General features: G+C 41.3%; 1 protein-coding gene across 1 annotated transcript in view; it reads left to right on the top strand.

Annotated features, from left to right (window-relative positions):
- The window catches only part of STAU2 (staufen double-stranded RNA binding protein 2), a 175912-nt gene extending 160536 nt beyond the window's left edge, over positions 1-15376 (top strand). Inside the window, exons 14-15 of the mRNA XM_086608697.1 lie at positions 14342-14430; positions 15283-15376. Of these exons, the coding sequence (XP_086464823.1) occupies positions 14342-14430; positions 15283-15376 (183 nt within the window). The remainder of the gene's footprint in view (positions 1-14341; positions 14431-15282) is intronic.
- The last annotated feature ends 3950 nt before the right edge of the window (positions 15377-19326 follow it).

Genomic DNA, 19326 nt, shown 5'->3' with positions numbered 1-19326 from the left:
GTATTTTCATTCACTTTGAAATGAACTAGAGACCTCTTGAACTTTGTTCGTGCAGGGAAACAAGCAACTATGAATGTGCCACTGCAAGCATAGTCATTAGCCCTGTGGTTATGTATGGCACTTGTCTGTGATATTTTGACAGGAGAGTCTTAGAAAATCTTTTCTCAAAACTGGCATATTCTCATAAAAAGGTTTGTTTCTTGATTTAGTGTTTTTCTGAGAAGGAAATTTGACCAGCCCTCCTTCTGATTCCTAGTTCATTGTCACATCCAACCGGTCATATGCCCCCCCTAGCAAATAAGTATGAGTTCCCTTTTTGAGGAGCAGCAAGATCTGCAGCATCTTCCTAATACTTCTGATGTACTTTTCTTCTCAAATTTTGGATCTTGACATAAAAAGACTGGAATGAAGGATATGGTGTTGTGCATACCCAAGTGAAGGCAGGGAGCCAACAAAATGCTGTTGTAATTACAAGTGAACATTCTTGTATCATAAAACTGCAAAGAAAATGCTATAAATCAGAGCTGGCCTGGTGGTCCCTGGCAGCAAAGCGCAGGAGATTTGAACTCATTCCCTGAGCTAGCCAAGAGTGGGATCCTCGTGGAGACAGCGGCTCATTCCAAGGGAAGGGCATTCCTCGTGTCTCCTGAGTGATGGTCATGAAGCACTGATTTTGGGGGGAGTCAGAGCCAGCCTTCAGCCCAGCAGGAGTGATAGTATGAAAAGTGATGGCCATTGTGAAAATCAAAGCAAACTGAGAGCTGGAGGAATTTTGTCTTCAAGAGCTCTCATCCGTGTGTTTAAGAGCCTACCACTGTCAGTGTTAGGCCTGCGCTATTGTCCAAATCCCTTATTTGATCATAATTGTTGTACTTGAGTATGTAAGATTGTCCTTTAATTCAGGTACCTAGTTTCGTGTTTCCATACACTCATGACACCAGACTGTGCTAAAACCTTTTTATGGGCGTTAGAAAAATGAAATTAAGTAACACTATCCAAAATATCTCTACTGAAGTTCCTGCCACTAGTGAACATGTGGATTCAAACTTCATCTTCCATTAGAAATGTTTTTTTTTCTTCTATCCTGGAACATTTCTCTTTTTTTCTTTCTGGTGTCTCATGAGGATGTAGCTCTTTAAAAATCATTGGTCTGTCTGGATAATTGACCAATTTGAAAAATAAATAAGTAAGTAGCAGGAGGGTAGGAAAGTATTAAAGCTGTTAAGTGTTGGCTACTTTTCTAGAAACTTTCTCTAACACAAACTGTGTGTGGGGACATGTTTCCTGTCCTACTGAAAGATGTGGCTTGAGCTGAGCCCACATTTACAGAGAGTTCAGGAGGGGCAAAATAAGATGATCCACTGTTGTTACAATAAAAAATAAAAAAATCCTGAGAGTGTACAAGTGATTACAGCAAAACAAACCCCAAATTGACAGCTGCACAAACAGCACTTGCCCAGCAGTGGCAGTCATCTACTAGGAATGCCTAGTTTTGCATCAGATTGATAAGAATATATAATTAATAGCACATTTGGGGACTCTTCTGTAATGAAACCACAATTTAATCTGCTAACCTGATTGTGGAGGATGTAAAGGAGAGAGAGCAGAAATTCAGAGTCTCACTTTGCCGAGTACATTATCTCCCTGTTGATAGCAGAAGAAGACCAAGACAGACAGCATTTTCCGGAATCAGCCCTTACACTGGTTTAAGAGCTGCAGTCCTGAAAGATGAAGGGCTCTTCCCCAAACAGATGTGACCCCCTTCAACTCTGATAAACTTCCCGAAAAGATGAGGGAAATCTGCACTGCACAGGATGTGCTCAGCACATTGAGGGATTGAGTTAGTAATGTCCCTGATAATTGTGGATACCTCATTGTAGGAGTCAGTTTTTATTTAAATTTTTTTAATAGGAGTATACACATCTGTCTTTATACCCAGCAGCTTTTCTGGCCCACAAGAAGTCCTCTGTGAGTTTCCCCAACTGAGCTCAGTGGGATCTCTGTCAGCTGCAAGATTTATGTCATCTTTTTCAGTCCTGAGAACTGTTCCTTAAGCTTTTCACATCTGGATTTAATTGGAAAGACATTAAAAGACATTAAGTGTGCTGGAAAAGCATATTTTAGAGAAGATCTTTATAGACACTTCCATTAAAGGAGCTGATGGTTGTAGGGTAAAATGGGATGAGGACAAGCCATCAACAGTTAGCAAGGACAAAATTACATTACGAACTACTTCAGATGAGAAGTTCGGTCTGTAGCTTTTGGGCCTGACTCTGATCTCACTTAAATCTGCTTCAATTCGGAGAAAAAATACCAGTTAATGCAGTGTAAAAATACTCCGAGATCAGAATAAAGAACTTTCACCTTTTGGAAAAACTCAAATTTCTAATTACCTGCCATATACGCTAAATAAAACATTTTTAGCTGTCAGTCTAGATTTGGTACTTTGTGGGATGTACGTGCACACTTGTAAAATGAGACTTGGAGACTGAAGAGAGGTATTGGTCGTTAGGGCTCTGAGGGTGGAAGAATCCTTCTCTGAATGCCGATATGTGGGCCACAGGAGTAGAGTTACACAGAAGCAGAGGTACGATATAATTCAGTATGTGGGCTTCATTACAGATGTTGTAATGCAAGAATTTACAGCCCGAAATTCCCCATTGTTCCAGCTATAATTTGCTACTTGAAGAAGCCAATAGGCACTCCATCCGAAACCAGGACAAAGTGTCATCTATTGCTTTTGTCTTCAAACCAGAGTTTCTAATCATGTTTAGACTGACACACACTTTAAATGTAAGGTAATGATCTTGGTATGAGAGAACAAACATTCTTTCACTTTAAAATTGCTAAAACTGAGGAATCTGATATTTAGGAAATTACTCACATATCTAAAGCAAAGTGTATGGTCTTTAGAAATAGAAACATGCAAGCTTTAAAGAAAAGAATTATTTTTGTAAAACACTGGGAGGGGAAAAGTACTCTTTAGAATATTTCAGCAAAACAGACTTGTTAGAGGCTCTCACCTGTCCTTTTCTCCTAAAAGGGAGTCTTTTTCTCCACTGTGTCATGGTGAGTGTTTAGCATTAATAGGAAGATTATTGCTTGCTAGGTGATAATGACAGGAACGAGGCATTTCATTAAAATTGTGGCTGCAGTGTAAACTCTTCTTTTATTTTCTGTCATTAAATACCTTTTTTCAGAATCTCTCTCGTCTATGTCTTGGGCTGTGATAAAATGCATGTAAACTAGTAAAACTGATTCTTACTTTTACTGCCTGACCTTGGGCCAGCCCTTTATGTGCTCATGCACTCTCTCTTCACTTCAGTTTCCTTCTCTTTAAAAACAGGAATAATAAAACTACCTCTGGTCCTTAGTGCCATTTTGTCTCATGAAGAAGAGGATATTTGCAAGGAGAGGTAAAAAGTATTTAAACACTACTTGAGTGTGTTTTACAAAGTGGAAGAGTAACCACGTTGAAGTAAGTGTTGAGTAATACTTGATAGTTTGAACTTTGTTGTATACTAATTTTTGTGTGGATCTTTGAGAATTCATAAAAATCTTTTAATACCCAATTTTTTGACCACTCTGCATGAGCGGTTGCCTAAGAAAACCACTTAAATAGCAGAATAAATGTTTATATTTTGTTTAAATATAGCTCAGTTTAGAGATCATTCATTTTGTTAAAACAGTTCTGGCTACATCTATGCTACTAATATGGGTCAGGGCCCATTCCCCAGTGGGGAATGACATGGTCTTTGCCTCATTTAGGTGCTGCTAGCTATGTAGTGAAGGTTGTGGTAGTGATGTTAAAAACAAGATGGAACTGTGGAGGTCAGATGGATGAAGAGGATTGTCTATTGCAGCAAATTTTAGAAGTCACCTTGAAATCTTACACAGCTGAGAACCTCAATTCACTTATTTAAAATCAAGAGGTCAAAATCTCCTGCAATACAGATAGGGTTAATGACAGTGGACTTGCAAATATATGGCAGTGATGTAGAGAAATGCCTATAAATAAATAATTAAATAAACCAAATTGTTCTGAGAACACAGCTGACAAGGATATTTTCCAGCCATCAGTGATGAAAGAGACAGTGATTCATGGCCTTTCTTCCCTGCTGGTGCAGGATTTTGCCTGAGGATATATATTCTGCTGCTTTCAGTTTTAGGTTTAAAGCCATGTTTCTTAAAATCTCTTATAATTTTTGCATGCAGCTTCTCAACCATACTTGAGTATTATCTCAATTGCATGATTTAAACCTCTACCTACCCATACAATAAGTGGCCATCTAAATGCTCTCATTTGGAAGGCTCTAGTTATTAGTAGCACCTATATTACTTAGATGTCTATCTCCTGAAAATTAGTGTTTAATTAGATTTTGTCTGAGAACACAAAATTAGAAGCAAGATTAATTTAACATTAAGTGCTGTCAGGTGAAATTCTGTATTATGTATGTAGTGTAAACATTTGGAAATTTAATTTTAAAATATTTTTCTTCATGTTCATAAGCAAGCTGTGATGGTGCATGATTCTTTCGGTCTTTGTTCTTTCAATTGTAACAATTGCAAAAACTATGATGTTTTGAATTTAGAAATGCATATTGTTTAAAATAACTTCCAGATTGCTAGACCAGAACTGAAGAATATACACTGAAAAGGATACTGGTGCTCTGGTTACCCGGGACATAGAGAAGGCTGAGTTACTCAATGACTTTTTTGCCTCAGTTTTCACTGATAAAGCCTCTTGTCTTACCACCCAAGCTGTGGAAAGAACTAGCAGGGACTGTGAGGATGAACCACCGCCCACTGTACTTGAAGAGCAGGTTCAAGAACATCTGAGGAACTTGAAGGTGCACAAGTCCATGGGACCTGATGAGATCCATCCGCGGGTCCTGAAGGAACTGGCGGATGAAGTTGCCAAGCCACTGGCCATTGTATTTGAGAAGTCGTGGCGGTCTGGCGAGGTCCCCGATGACTGGAAGAGAGGGAACATAACCCCCATATTTAAAAAGGGGAATAAGGAGGACCCGGGCAACTACAGGCCGGTCAGCCTCATCTCTGTGCCTGGCAAGGTCATGGAGCAGATTCTCCTGGGAACCATGCTAAGGCACATGGAGGGCAAGGAGGTGGTGGGTGACAGCCAACATGGCTTCACCAAAGGCAGATCGTGCCTGACCAACTTGGTGGCCTTTTATGATGGGGTGACAGCATCGGTGGACAAGGGTCGACCAATGGATATCATCTACCTGGACTTGTGCAAAGCTTTTGACACCGTCCCGCACGACATTCTTCTCTCTAAACTAGAGAGGCATGGGTTTGATGGATGGACCACTCAGTGGATAAGGAATTGGCTCAATGGCCGCACTCAGAGAGTAGTGGTCAACGGCTCGATGTCCAAGTGGAGACCGGTCACGAGTGGCGTCCCTCAGGGGTCCGTGCTGGGCCCGGCCCTCTTCAACATCTTTGTCGGTGACGTGGACAGTGACATGGAGTGCACCCTCAGCAAGTTCGCCGATGATACCAAGCTGTGTGGTGCTGTCAACACGCTGGAAGGGAGGGATGCCATCCAGAGGGACCTCGACAGGCTGGAGAGGTGGGCCCGTGTCAACCTCATGAAGTTCAACCAGGCCAAATGCAAGGTCCTACATCTGGGTCGTGGCAATCCCAGGCACAAATACAGACTGGGCGGAGAATGGATCGAGAGCAGCCCTGAGGAGAAGGACTTGGGAGTACTGGTGGACGAGAAGCTCAATATGAGCTGGCAATGTGCTCTTGCGGCCCAGAAGGCCAACCGCATCCTGGGCTGTATCAAGAGGAGCGTGGCCAGCAGGTCGAGAGAGGTGATTCTTCCCCTCTACTCTGCCCTCGTGAGACCTCACCTGGAGTACTGCGTCCAGTTCTGGAGCCCCCAACATAAGAAGGACATGGACCAGTTGGAGAGGGTCCAGAGGAGGGCCACGAAGATGATAAGAGGGCTGGAGCACCTTTCCTATGAGGACAGGCTGAAAGAGTTGGGGCTGTTCAGCCTGGAGAAGAGGAGGCTCCGGGGTGACCTGATAGCGGTCTTCCAGTACCTCAAGGGGGCCTACAGGAAAGATGGGGAGAGGCTGTTCAGGAGGGCCTGTTGTGATAGGACAAGGGGTAATGGTTTTAAAATAGAGGGAGGTAGATTCAGATTGGATATTAGGAAAAAATTTTTTACCATGAGAGTTGTAGAACACTGGAACAGTTTGCCCAGAGAGGTGGTGGATGCTCCATCCCTGGAGACGTTCAAGGCCAGGTTGGACGAGGCCCTGAGCAACCTGATCTAGTTGGAGATATCCCTGTTCCTTGCAGGGGGGTTGGACTAGATGACCTTTGAAGGTCCCTTCCAGCCCTAACCATTCTATGATTCTATGATTCTATGAAAAGGTACTGAAATTATCTGACAAAAGAGGCTTGATTAGGATTTGTTTTAACTGCTGATACAAGGGCCAAACTTTCACACCTCACTTCACTGTTAGAGGATGTACACACATCTGAGTAGATACTGGCATTGAACCCGAAAGCTCTTTCGAGATGTTCATGAAGAAATGCCAACTTACTGGTTTCCAGAATAGATTGCTACGGAGGCAAAAGTTAGCATTTTGGTAGCACTTGAAAATACTGCTCCTCACAGTTGAGAATATGTGAAGAGAGAGGAGTCTGAGAAGATACAGATTTAAGAACAGTCCTGTACGGTCTTAGTCTTGTACAGATCTTTTAGCAATCCTTTCCTCTCTTATTCCCACCCACAAGTAAGAATGCAACCTAAACTTGGCAACCAGAGAATGCTTTGCCATTCATTACTCCTAGAATTATTGCATAGTCCCAAGAATGGTGGTCAGATTTCTAGTGTGGGATTTGCATGCAAAAACAAGCCATGCCCAATTGACTCGCTCTACTGCTAAGTCAAGCAGTCCCTTTACTTACGTATGTTATTGAAGGTGAAAACCAACAGAAATAAAATTCCATGTTGAATAGTGTCTTTCATTCCATCCACTTTTTGCAATATTGAAAGACATGGAGGAATGAGTACATGTGTCTGATAAATCTAGGTGGAGGAAGGTGACATGCATGTTGTTGTTGTTAGAAACTCTGCTTAATATATTGAAAAAAATGTTCAAGAACAGTTAATCCTTACTTCAGGATTACCCTCAGAAAGCTGGCAAGGTCAGGCTGTACGTGGATTGTGTGTCATTTAAATTCTGGCTGCGTGAGTTGCCTGGGGGTAGCATTAACTGCTTTGTGGGACTTGTTCTAAGCTACATCTGTGAATCATCATTCTTTGTTTGAAGATAGTGGACTCCTTCTATCCTCCAAGCTCCTTCTCTTGACAGGTGCAATCAGTAGCCTTAATTGTAGTGCCTATCAGGTGACTATGCCTTTGTGCAGAGATTAATCAGTTTGGAAAATGCTATTTCCATGTATACTACATGAGTTAATCAGATTATAACCCTGTGTTTTTCATGCATATCATAAACTGTGTGAGGGAAGGGCTTAAAGTCATTTAATTAAGGTTTACATTGTGCAGTGCGAAAAGCCTTTCTGAATTTAATTTTTAAACAGATGTTAACACTGGTTCACATGAAATCTAATAAACTGGGGAGAATGGCACATTGTGAGGAAAGTGGCGAAAACTCCTAGCAGAAGTTATTGCTTGTGATACATTTACAACAGAAGCTGTGGGGAAAAGGGATTTGCTTGCAATACCCATCACCTAGTTTTTGTTCAGCTTGTATGTAGCCAGCCTGGAAGGAGTCAGATTTTAGCTGCTTTGTGTGTATGTGTGTAAGTCTACACAAGCAAATGTATCTTCCCTTTGTGCGTTTCTGTATGCATGCAATTTTGGATCTGGACAAGTTAAAGCCAGGTGGAAGCTTGGTCAAAAATTTCTTCACTGAGAGAGCGCAAAAACAATGACCAAGAACAATAATTTTGAATAGATACAAATTTAAATAGTTGCTTAGCTTTGGGACACTAAGTCCTCAAACTCACCTCTACAGCTGTGATATTGTTGAGGTTTTTTCAATAGCCTTTAAATGTGAAATTTAAATCCACATATTAAAAAGTCATGAAGTGCATCTAATTACTGACGCAGACAGCTTTGCTGCAGTGTTATTGCACAGATGATATTGCATTTTGAGGGAGAGGGAAAGAATGTCCCTGATCTTTCTCTTGGCTTAGAAAACAAATGAACATTGATTGTTTGTAAATACACTTGCTACCGGTTTTGTTCATGCAGTAACTCTGCTGTTGTCTAGGCTTCTGGCTTGTAAGTGAAATCAAGGACTAGAGTTAGATCTGTCTATCATTTTAACTGGGCATGCAAGCACCTAAACTTGGGCACAGCCTGAGACTTGTTCAGGAATATGGCACATGGCTACAGGCGGCATGACCACAATGAGTCATTTGACTCTGAAAACTCAACCTTGGACTAAGACCCAGCTACTAAAGAGAGTAAAATCTTGTCCTTCATGACTTACTCTGGACCCTGACTTAATTCAGTTTTTGCAGAGTAACTACTTCTCCCCATAATTTTATGTCTTCAGAAAACACTGATTAAGGCCAAGATGAATATGTTTTTTTTATGTACTTAGAAAACTGATGTTAGGAGACATATCACTAGTAAACTAACAGTATCAAGCAGTGTGTTTATTAGGATTGTGTCAGACCTCCTTGGTAAAGTCAACTGGAAGGGCCACAGAGAACAACAAACTTTTACAATTTTCAGCTTCATGGAGTAATCTGAAATGTAATATAGATTTAAGAGGAAAAACACAAACCACATACTGTGCTAAAACAAACATATGAACATTTTATCATGAGGATGTGGTCTTAAAAGCACATGGGCTAGTGTAGTGCCTGTCTGCTGTTCTTGCTAAAAGAATGATCTAATGTTACTAGACTGTCATTATGACGCTTAATCCCCAGAGTGAGAAACAGGAAGAATATTCACAAGTTTCATGCTATTTACTAATTGCCAATTGACTTGAGGAAAGCTAAAAAATGATGGAAACATCCATCCCTATCCTGATACACACACATACTAATAATGGAAATGGCAGCCAAGACAAACAGCTAGCAGTGCGGTGCATCCTGTTGGCATCGTATTTTTGGCACTGTTGTAGCTACACAGAAAACAAGTGATACAAGAAATGTGTAAGGACATCTGTTCTGTAACCTATGGGGCTTCACTCACAAAACGGTTGTAAAATCTTCTGGGGGAGAGAAAAATTTCTCTATATCTGTGCAGATGCTCTATTGTAAGAAAAAATATCAATGGAAGGAAGTGTTGAGCCTTTAAAAGAGGAAATTGTTCACCAGATTCACTGTCAAATGTTCCATTATTTTCTTTCCTTTTCATTTAACCTAAGTTATCTGCCATTCACAAGATAATTTAAGCCAAGTGGTGTAAACCTGTTGGGACTAATAGAATTGAATCATGGATTAAATTAGCCCAGTTCTGCTTGTAACTCTTCTTCACTGCAGATTACTTGGGCTCTGTGTCACTCTGCTGACTATTCAGGTCACAGCCTCTCAGCTACCAGCTTCCTTCCTGAATCCAGCATCTTCATGTCTGTCTAGGGGCATGATGAGGAGAGAAGAAACATTAAGGACTTCTGTTAAGGTCCAAAGTATTGTTTACTTAACAACTTGTCTCAGCTTTGCCGATCCTTCCAAACATGAGCAGGCTATGGGAGAAAGAAAAGAGGGAGCTTTTAAGACACTGCAAGGCTCCCTCTACTATTCATCTACTGCCCTTGAGTCACATCCCATGAATGGACGTTTTAAAAAGGAAAGAAACTTTCCCAAACTTCAAATGTTGTTGCAAAAGTTGGGATGTAAGCTGGGCTTCCCCACAGGTAACTTACAGAAAGAGAATCATGGTTCCAAAAGAAAGAAATCGGATCTTATATAAACCTGGAACACATTAGGAAACTGGAATCTGAAGAGGGACTATGATGTGTAGGAGGTTGAGAGGACTTGAGGAAGGAAAGTATAGCTCTGGGAGCTGGGACAAGATGAGGGTCCTGGGTCGGAGAGCATTTAGGAGCAGGAAAAAGTAGGAGCCTGGATAGAGAGAGATTTGTGAAGAAGTAGAGGTGATCACCTCTGCTGTAAAAGAAGTCAGAGCTCTGGGCTGGAAAGTAAGGAGGGGAAGACCAGGGGTGCTGGAGTGGCTTGGGAAAGATGTGGGACTGAGGCAGAAGATGTGGGGAACGGGGACGCTGTAGTGAGAAGCATGAGCTTTTGAAGAGATCATCAGCTTCCAGAGCAGCGAAGGTGAGAAGCCTAGCAATGAGGGACAACGTAAAGGGCTGGCTTTTCAACAGCGCTCACATAAGCACCCTGACCCTTCTACTTGGAATATCAAGGATACAGGTACAGGACTGGTTACCTGCTGCTTCCCTCCTCTGATACTTGATTTCAGAAATATAATAGATCTGAGATCTTATCTTTTATATGACATTTCAGTTTGGAAAGGGCATGGCTTGAAGAAGGGTGAGATGGAGAAATGAGACTGCACCACGTTACAAGCATTAAGATTTGGATGTTATGTTGGTATTAAACAGGCTTGTCAGTAAACACCTTGAATCATACCTCCATTTTATATGTTTCCTCTAATTGTTCCATATTTACTTCCTTGACACCCATATAGTAATGATCCATGCTTACAGGCGAAGATTTCATTGGTTTATATTGTAGTACTTCTTCCCTTGCAGTTAGAAGAGATGCCCTTGTGATCTGGTTCTATTGAGATAGTGGCTAATATTCCTTCAGAATGTTCTGAAGCAGTTTTTCCAAAAAGCAACCCTGAAAAGTGCTCTGTAATTTATGTGGTATGCCTTGCAATAGCCAGTTCTATGAGTAAACAGTAGGAAGTAACAGATGTACTCATATTCAGAGCAGTTCTAGAAAGGAATTAGGAAGTTTGGGTTGATCTAATTAATCTCTTGATTTGGGGATTTCAGTGACCACTGATCAAGATCAGACCGTTCTGCATATCATGTGATCAACCTGTGACTTAATCTTGAATGAAACCCTACTTGGCTCTACTTCTTACCAACTACGATCAGGGCCTTTTCATGCAAGCCACTGTACAAACAAATAACCTGAACGAATAGTTCTTCCACAACAAGTTTACAATTCACACATCAGACCCAGAAGCTAAGAATGGATATAAAAAGGTAAATAAGGTGGGTTCGAAAACAGATGAGGTAACAGTTAAACTGTGTAGGAGGAGCAGATGTCTCAGCTTCCTTCTCTCCTTGCAGTGCTACCTGGTAATGATTTTTGGATTACCATCCACAAGAAGAAAGGAGATCCTGATTGTTTTGCTACTGTGCATCAGGAAAAATGGATATGAGAAGACAGGAGATTCTTGTGTGCCAGTCCCTACCCACTGAATTGTTTGGTTCTCATAGTTGCTAACCCATGTCCAACTAAAGTACAATATAGAAGCAGTCTTATGCAAAGAAGCACGGGAGCCCAAATTGCTCCCCTTCCTCACACAATGAGTAGTGCTTGCATTGTGATGAAATGGACCCCAGGGAGAGGAGGAGAGGAGAGAAACTGGGATGAAGAAAGGTGTCAGGTTACTGGAACAAACAGAAGAGTTGAGAGGAGAGTAGATGAAAACCCTTGTTGCCACTGGGAGAAATTATCTGAGTTGAACAAACAGTGATTTTACTGTGCTGTCGAGATCCAGGATGGAAAGTCAGATGGTGATTAGAGCTTGTAGGAGTTGAGAATGCATGTCTAAAACTACAAGGGACACTATGAGGTGGTGGAGAAAGAGCTGTCTTATAAAAAATGCAAATATATCAAAATGTCAAGAAAATCAGAAGAAATGAGGAAAGGGAGAATTCATTCACTGGAGAACTCAATAGGTGATAAAAATGAAAGATTCTGTAATGGGGGAAGTTGTTATTGAGGTGAAGCTGAGGCTCAGCTCTTAGCAATAGCATGGAAAAAGGATAAAAAGAGAGATACAGGCAGCAGAGATTTGAAGATGAAGTGGAAAATTATGTCAATGGATGGCAAGAAGGAGCAAGTAGAGAGCAGGTTAGCTGTCAGAACACGTGGTAAAGGTAGAGTGGATGGGTAACAATGATAATCTGGGGTGTACCAAGACACTTTATAAAATGTTTAGCTTTTTATTTGTTTGCTAGGGCAAAACCCGTAAAACTTCACAGACTAGAAGGATTCCACCTTCGTGCATTATGGGTGGGAGTACCTTGTACAGCCTTCTGAAGCTTTGGCAGCTAGTCATTACAATAGACAAATCTGAGATACATGGTCTTTTACTTTACGGCATCCTGGCAATTTTTGTGCTGTTATTCATCTCACCAAAATACACATTGTCTAATAATATTTAAGTTGTATAAACATATCTTTCGGGGAAAGGAGCTGTTGAGAGAATCCAGGCAAAGAATTAGTACGAAAGCAAATCTAGCACTTCATTACAATGGCAGCCCCTATTCCCGACATAGTCTTTGCTGTCCGAGAGGAGGGAGAAATGAAGATAGAGACATGGATTCTTTCTGTCCCAACAATTAAGAAGACAGCAACTTCTAATTTTCTAAATGTCAGTTGTTTCCTCACTGTGAAGAACAGTGTCATAGGGCCTGCAGTCAGTTTCAGTGTTTGAGATGCTATCTTAGGTGACAGTGTCTGTGAAAAGTTACATTATTTTTCCCCCTGTGGTTAGTGCTGAACGCATGTTAGGCGGAAGTGATTAGAAAGAGAAATCCATTTTTCAGTTCTGCTTTACATTTCACCTTCAAGAACTGACCTCAACTCCTTCATTGTGCTGAGTGTGTTTTCGAAGTCAGCCACGTGGTGTCTAAGAGCTTCACAATCAACCTTTGCTAAATTAGTTACAAAATATCATTTGTCTTTTACCAAAGTAGTTAGGTGTAGCAAAGATCAATTTCAAGTCCTAAAGTGGGACTCATAAAGATGAAAGAGAAGCTAGTCAATAAAGAATGCACTTGCACAGAAAAATGTCAGCTGAAAATTGATCATTCTTCGATCGCTGATGCTTCATAATCATTCCGTGTTGGCTCATCCTGTTTAGCACAATTCACTGACCTAGGTATAAGATATCACTCTGCTGCGTTGTTTGAGATCCAGCCTTGGAGTGTTGGTAGTGTCCTGCTCACCCTCTTCCTGTTGCTCACACCTTCTGCAATCATCTACAAGACAAGAGTTTGTCCACAGGAACTCCAGCAAGCTCTAGGAAAGCACATGGGGAAGCTGGAGAGACTTTATAGGCCAGAGAGGCAAGAATCCTAAAAACATCATGGTCTTCATGGATTGAAGACCATGATGTTTTCTAATGTCTTCTAATGGATTGAGAGCAGCCCTGAGGAAAAGGACTTGGGAGTGCTGGTGGATGAGAAGCTCAACATGAGCCGGCAATGTGCACTGGCAGCCCAGAAAGCAAATCATGTCCTAGGCTGTATCAAAAGAAGTGTGGCCAGCAGGTCGAGGGAGGTGATTCTGCCCCTCTTCTCAGCTCTTGTGAGACCCCATCTGGAATATTGTGTTCAACTCTGGAGTCCCCAACATAAGAAGGACATGGAGCTACTGGAGCGGATCCAGAGGAGGGCCACGAAGATGATCCGAGGGCTGGAGCACCTCTGCTATGAAGACAGGCTGAGAGAGTTGGGGCTGTTCAGCCTGGAGAAGAGAAGGCTCCGGGATGATCTTATTGCAGCTTTCCAGTACCTAAAGGGGGCCTACAGGAAAGCTGGGGAGGGACTTTTTACAAGGGCGTGTAGTGATAGGACAAGGGGCAATGGATTTAAACTGAAAGAGGGCAGATTTAGATTAGATATAAGGAAGAAATTTTTTACATTGAGGGTGGTGAGGCAGTGGAACAGGTTGCCCAGAGAAGTTGTGGATGCCCCATCCCTGAAAGTGTTCAAGGCCAGGTTAGATGAGGCTTTGGGCAACCTGGTGTAGTGGAGGGTTTCCCTGCCCATGGCAGGGGGGTTGGAACTAGATGATCTTTTGAGGTCCCTTCCAACCCTAACCATTCTATGATTCTATGATTCATGTAGGTGACAAAACTTGCATTGACACAAATGGAAGTCACTCGTACCCAGGAAGAAGAATATATCCTCAAACCCGTCCACAAGCACAGATGTTTATCCTGGAGCTGTTATGTATCCACTCTGTTAGCTCTGTAGCCTAAATGGCTTCAGGATACAGGAAATTATTTCCATCTAGAGCATTAAAATACACACCTTCCTTCATTTGGTGCTAATGCAGTTGTGCCAGTGGGTTTTTTGACAACTCATTTTTTCTTTAGGCAGCGTTAAGTGCCTTGAAACAGTTTTCAGAACAAGGACTGGATCCAGTGGAAGGGGCGATGAAAGTTGAAAACGGATCACATGAAAAGTAAGTACCATTTAAATCCTCTGCATTTTAATGCCTGTGTGGTGTGGTAGATAAGAAATGTTAATTAAGAGCTTAGTTGCCCTTTTAAACCTGTGCAAAAATATTTCCTCTGGAATTTAGGTACAGTTTGTGACAATTTGAGAGGATAAACAAGATTTCAGGTTTAGCATTACTGATAATGTTGACTAATGAGCTATGAGACAGTCAGTCCTCCTATAGAAATCCTAATGAAAAGGATTTTCTTTTCATTGTATGGATTCTGTATAAGTAGCATAACATGATTTTTGTCAAATGTGTTGTAGCACATGCTATTGCTTGTAAATAAGGATAGCTATCTGCCAATAAGTCTTTATGTCTGCAAGATGAATTTTGCCCAAGATAATTTAAAAGTTAAAATTTCTTTCAAGTTTTAAAAAAACTTTTATATGGAATATTAGCTTTAAGTAGTAGACAATAGAATCAGGTTTCACACTGGATTTTCAATTATTTAAGAAAGTGGGATCGTCTGTCCAGTACATTTTTTTTTTTCCCAGCTGCTAGTCTGTTTACGTAAGAAGTTAGTCTTGTGTTACTAAATACATCAGGAAGTAATAGAATAAGAGAAAGAAGACTAAAACTGGCGTTTGGAATTTTTAATAGATATATCGTGGCTATTTATAAACTAATTTGATCAGCACCGTTTTTCCATATGATCTCATCAGCATAGTATTTGAACATAAATATTGTTGTTTCACTTTAAAATGTTACCTTCCACAGTGACCTTTGAATCTCATGTGCCATCTGCTAATAAACATGTCTTAAAGATGTGCAACCCTGGACCTTACCACTCTTGTTAATGTATTAATCTTTCAGACAAGTCAAGCATCTGGGAGAGAAAGCAGACAATAAACAGACTAACTCAGGCACCATTGCTCAGGACTGCAAGGATTCAAAGGCTGTCGTCTAGGAGCTTCCCAGCACCCACGGCTGCCACTGCATCCTTATAAACCTGTCAACACGCAATAGGGTGTATGTGTACAAGGAAATGAATGACTAATACCATTATTTGAGTCTTATGTGAAGACAACGCTATTCTAACACAAGAGATAGTATACATGGTACTGTTTATTCAACTGTGGGAAAAAAAAAAATTGAACATTTCCCTTAGAATGCAAGATCAGAGCATAACTCGATTGTGCGGAGGCAGAAGAAGTCTGATCATGTTACTGAAGGTTAAAATAACAACCAATTAACAAAAAGTGTTACAAAAAAAAAAAAGGAAACTTTAAAATTGATTAATATTGAGGAAAACAAGTCAGCATTGGTTCAGTTATACAATTTTTTCATAGTGTAGCTTTAAGTTCAGCTTACTGTTTTTTGAATAATGCTTGGATATTTTAAAATTAACCAATGACAGTGCTGTGAGAATTGTAGTTGTTGTCTTCATATATAGTCATACAGCTTATCTTTTTATGCAGACATTTTGCATTCTTCATTCTATATGAATATGTATGACTTTTTAAGATGCACTACTCAGAGTTGTATGCAAACAGAAGTTTAAATCATGACAAGTATTCGCTTAACATGAACGGATGTTAGTTATGATCAGTCTCAAAATACTCCAGGAAAAAATCAGATATGGTATTTGGTTTTCCTTGCCATAATCGATTAAAGAGGCATCCTGCCTCCAAGCAACATTTTCCCCTTCAATTCTGCTCTCTGTTGTGTGAAGCACATCTACACCCCATTCTGTGTGTTGTATCAACCCACCGTTTGCATCAACTGACTGTTTTTAATCTCTGCATTCGGACCAAGAGCAAAAGACAGGACTGCAACATTATCAAGCCGAGGATGGAAAACTGTTGATGTCAAGATCGTTCTTTTGTGAAAGGAGCGGCAGCACAGCTAAGACCTGTGGCTGCTCTGTATCAGCATATTTCTTTTCGGTGTGTGGCCAAATGCAGTAAAACCACATCAGTTCATGTGTACAACGACAGTGTCGTCTCTTTCTTTATCGTTCACGGGTAGACAGCTAAGATAAAGAAGTGAAAAAAAAATTAAAATAGCAAACTGGCAAATGACTGGCCAGCACGCCAAAGCCAGTATTCAACCTACCTTTCCCCATGCCGCCACCTTCTACAAACTCACTGCGTTGGACCAGTCATCCTGGCATTTAACCCATTTATTTATCCAAAATGCAGTTATTTTATTTGAAGTAAGCCTACTGCAATAAACATGTAAAGCTTCTACCAACTGCATAACAGTCACGGCAACATTGCACAAGATTTTAGAAGCACTTAAACCAGGGATAACAACCCAAGTGACTCACTCAGGAAGGCAGACAAACAGCAATGTAAGGAAGTGGTGCAAGGTACAGTGGTGTTGATTCAGCTCTGGGACAAGTTTTCAGGGTAGCATGCATCATGCTCTTACAGAATCAGTGGTCACTAAAAATTTGGAGTCTTTTTTTTCTACTTCATGCTTCTCATGGGTATGATTCACTCTCCCCCCAGCAGATGAGGAGCCTTTGTTCTAAAAGTTTGCCATTTTCCAGGGTCTGACTCTATAAAAGAGTCAGGAGCAATCTGAGTCTTTCAGTTCCCACAGAACTGGGAGATTTCCAGAGGCATTTGGCACCTGGCAGACTGAAGTTATTCGGACAGAAGCACACAAAAATACTTAGCTCTTGCACACCGTCTTTCTCAGGGATATGTTACCTGCCTAACTGGCAACTGGAGCAGAAATTCTACTGTTCCTTCACCTCAGCAGCCAGCTCAGAGAGCTCAGAATCAGGCTCAGTCTGTGCTTTAGCAGTACCTGCCACTATGCAGAATACAAACGGCATTACTGTCCACTCCCATGGAGAAAAACAACAAAAGGAAAAGGTAAACCCATTCCTTGACAGTTCTGTCCTAATGGCAAGAGGCTGAGCTTGCTGGGGAGAATGTGACAAGGAGAGTGGCCATACGGTCTCCTCTAACAGCAGCTCTGTGGTGCATTCGCTGTCCGGTCACTACACCTTTGTACTGGTTTGTTCAGAAGGTCAAGATACAGCTTGATACTTAGTGCCATTCTCTAGGCACAGCCACAAAAACGTGCCCAGTAACTTGAGATTAGTTGCTTTGTTGCAGTTGGCCTCTGCTTTGAGGCTTGCTTCAGTGCATGTGGAGAAGAGTAAAGCGATGCCACCTCGCTCTGAAGGAGCAAATGGCAACCAAATGCATGCAACCAGCTGTCCAGGCCCAAGGCTGCTCATTCAGCTCCTCCAATCAAGACAGCAGTAAAGAAAGATCATCTCTATGAAACCGTCATCATCTCAAGTCCTCTTGCTGGTGAGAAGGATGCTTAATTCTCACTGTCAAAAAACAAGGCAAGTAACAGAGTTGGGGGGGGGGCTGGGGCAGGCTTGCTCTTTTTTTCTCAAAACTGTAGAGAAACACTGAGCAGATTGCTGGGGGAGGTCATATAGTAGCAGGATTTCTAACTATTTTCCAAATACAGGCTTGACTAATAATTGTCGTAATCACAAGTCAGAGAATTCTGTGAAGCCTGATGTAAGGTGCACACAGATGGCAGTTTTAAAGCCCCTCCCAAGCCACAGGTTAGAAGCCTCACCGAAGAGGTTCCAATGAAGGCTAAGACAGACCTTTTCCTGGCATAAATCTAAAGAAAGAGTTCCTGCTCCCTACAGGTACGGATGGGATCACAGAGACTTCAGCATGGAGCTCATCAAGATACCACACCTAAACTCCATGATGTCATTTTGGTATCACTAAGGCACTCCAAGGCTCCTGTCTCAATGACGAGATTTCAGTCTGTTCACCTATGTATCATACATGAGAAGCTTCTCAAAGAAAATCCTGCAGTATTTACACACATATATACAGAAATGCACTTTAAATGTAGTTTGGCATTACCACTAGCAGCCTCCCAAGAGCATAGATGTTGCAGCAGCTGGTGGACATGTCTCCAATCTTCAGTCTTGGTGGTTCACAGCTGTTCTTAGTTCCTGAGCTGGCAGCACCTGAAAGCTGCTGGGGAGGGCTTAAGTCCAGTGACCTGAAAAATATTTTATTTTCCTTCAGCAGGCTGATATTTTTTCTAATTTTACTTCTAAAAATTAGATAAGAGTTGGTAAATAGTGGGACAGAGCAGCCTTTATATTTAGTTTTGCTTAATAATTAGGTAGTGATGGACACTGGAAGAGTATCAATATCTTTTAATGTTATTATTAGTTCTAGAAGGATTGAGTTGCTTTTATGACAACAGTTTATTTTTATTTTTATTTTTTAGATTATACCGTCTTTCAGGTAGAGACTTTTCAACCTTCTGTTTGCAAAACACCAAGAATAGTTTAGTTCTCTGTTTAGCCCGCATCCCACACCGCTCATCCTGGATCTCAGAGCAGTTTCAAAGATGAGCAAATGCCATATTTTACAGATGTGGTTCTGAGCTGCAAACTGGTGCTTAGGAATAAGGAACAAGGCTTAGGCTAGGCAGTCTGCCTATCTAGCAGACTACTGAGGGCACTGCAGTGAACACTGTGTTCAACTCTTTAATGACTCAGAACCCAAATTGTCATCAGTTCTGGACCTACAACTCTCATTAATTGGGAGAAATTATGCCAAAGAAAAAATAGGACCCTCAGGTATACTGTCAGAAGATCTTCTTAACACGTTCTGGGGGTCAGTGAATAAGAACTTGCACAGGAAAAGCCTCATCACTGGCTGAATGGAGGTATCTGATACAACAAGAATTGACGTGGTTAATGTTATATCTGAGTTATCATCTCCAATTGCGCATTGACCTGTCAACAACTCAACACACTCCGGAAGTTTCTATTCTCACGATGACACATGTAGCACTGATTTCCAAAAGGACAGACGTGCTGCTTCCAACGAAAGCAAACTGCAACAG

This window comes from Tauraco erythrolophus, chromosome 3, assembly GCF_009769465.1.
Source record: "Tauraco erythrolophus isolate bTauEry1 chromosome 3, bTauEry1.pri, whole genome shotgun sequence".
In the NCBI taxonomy this organism is placed as follows: domain Eukaryota; kingdom Metazoa; phylum Chordata; class Aves; order Musophagiformes; family Musophagidae; genus Tauraco; species Tauraco erythrolophus.
This window is presented reverse-complemented; position numbering and strand designations above follow the sequence as displayed.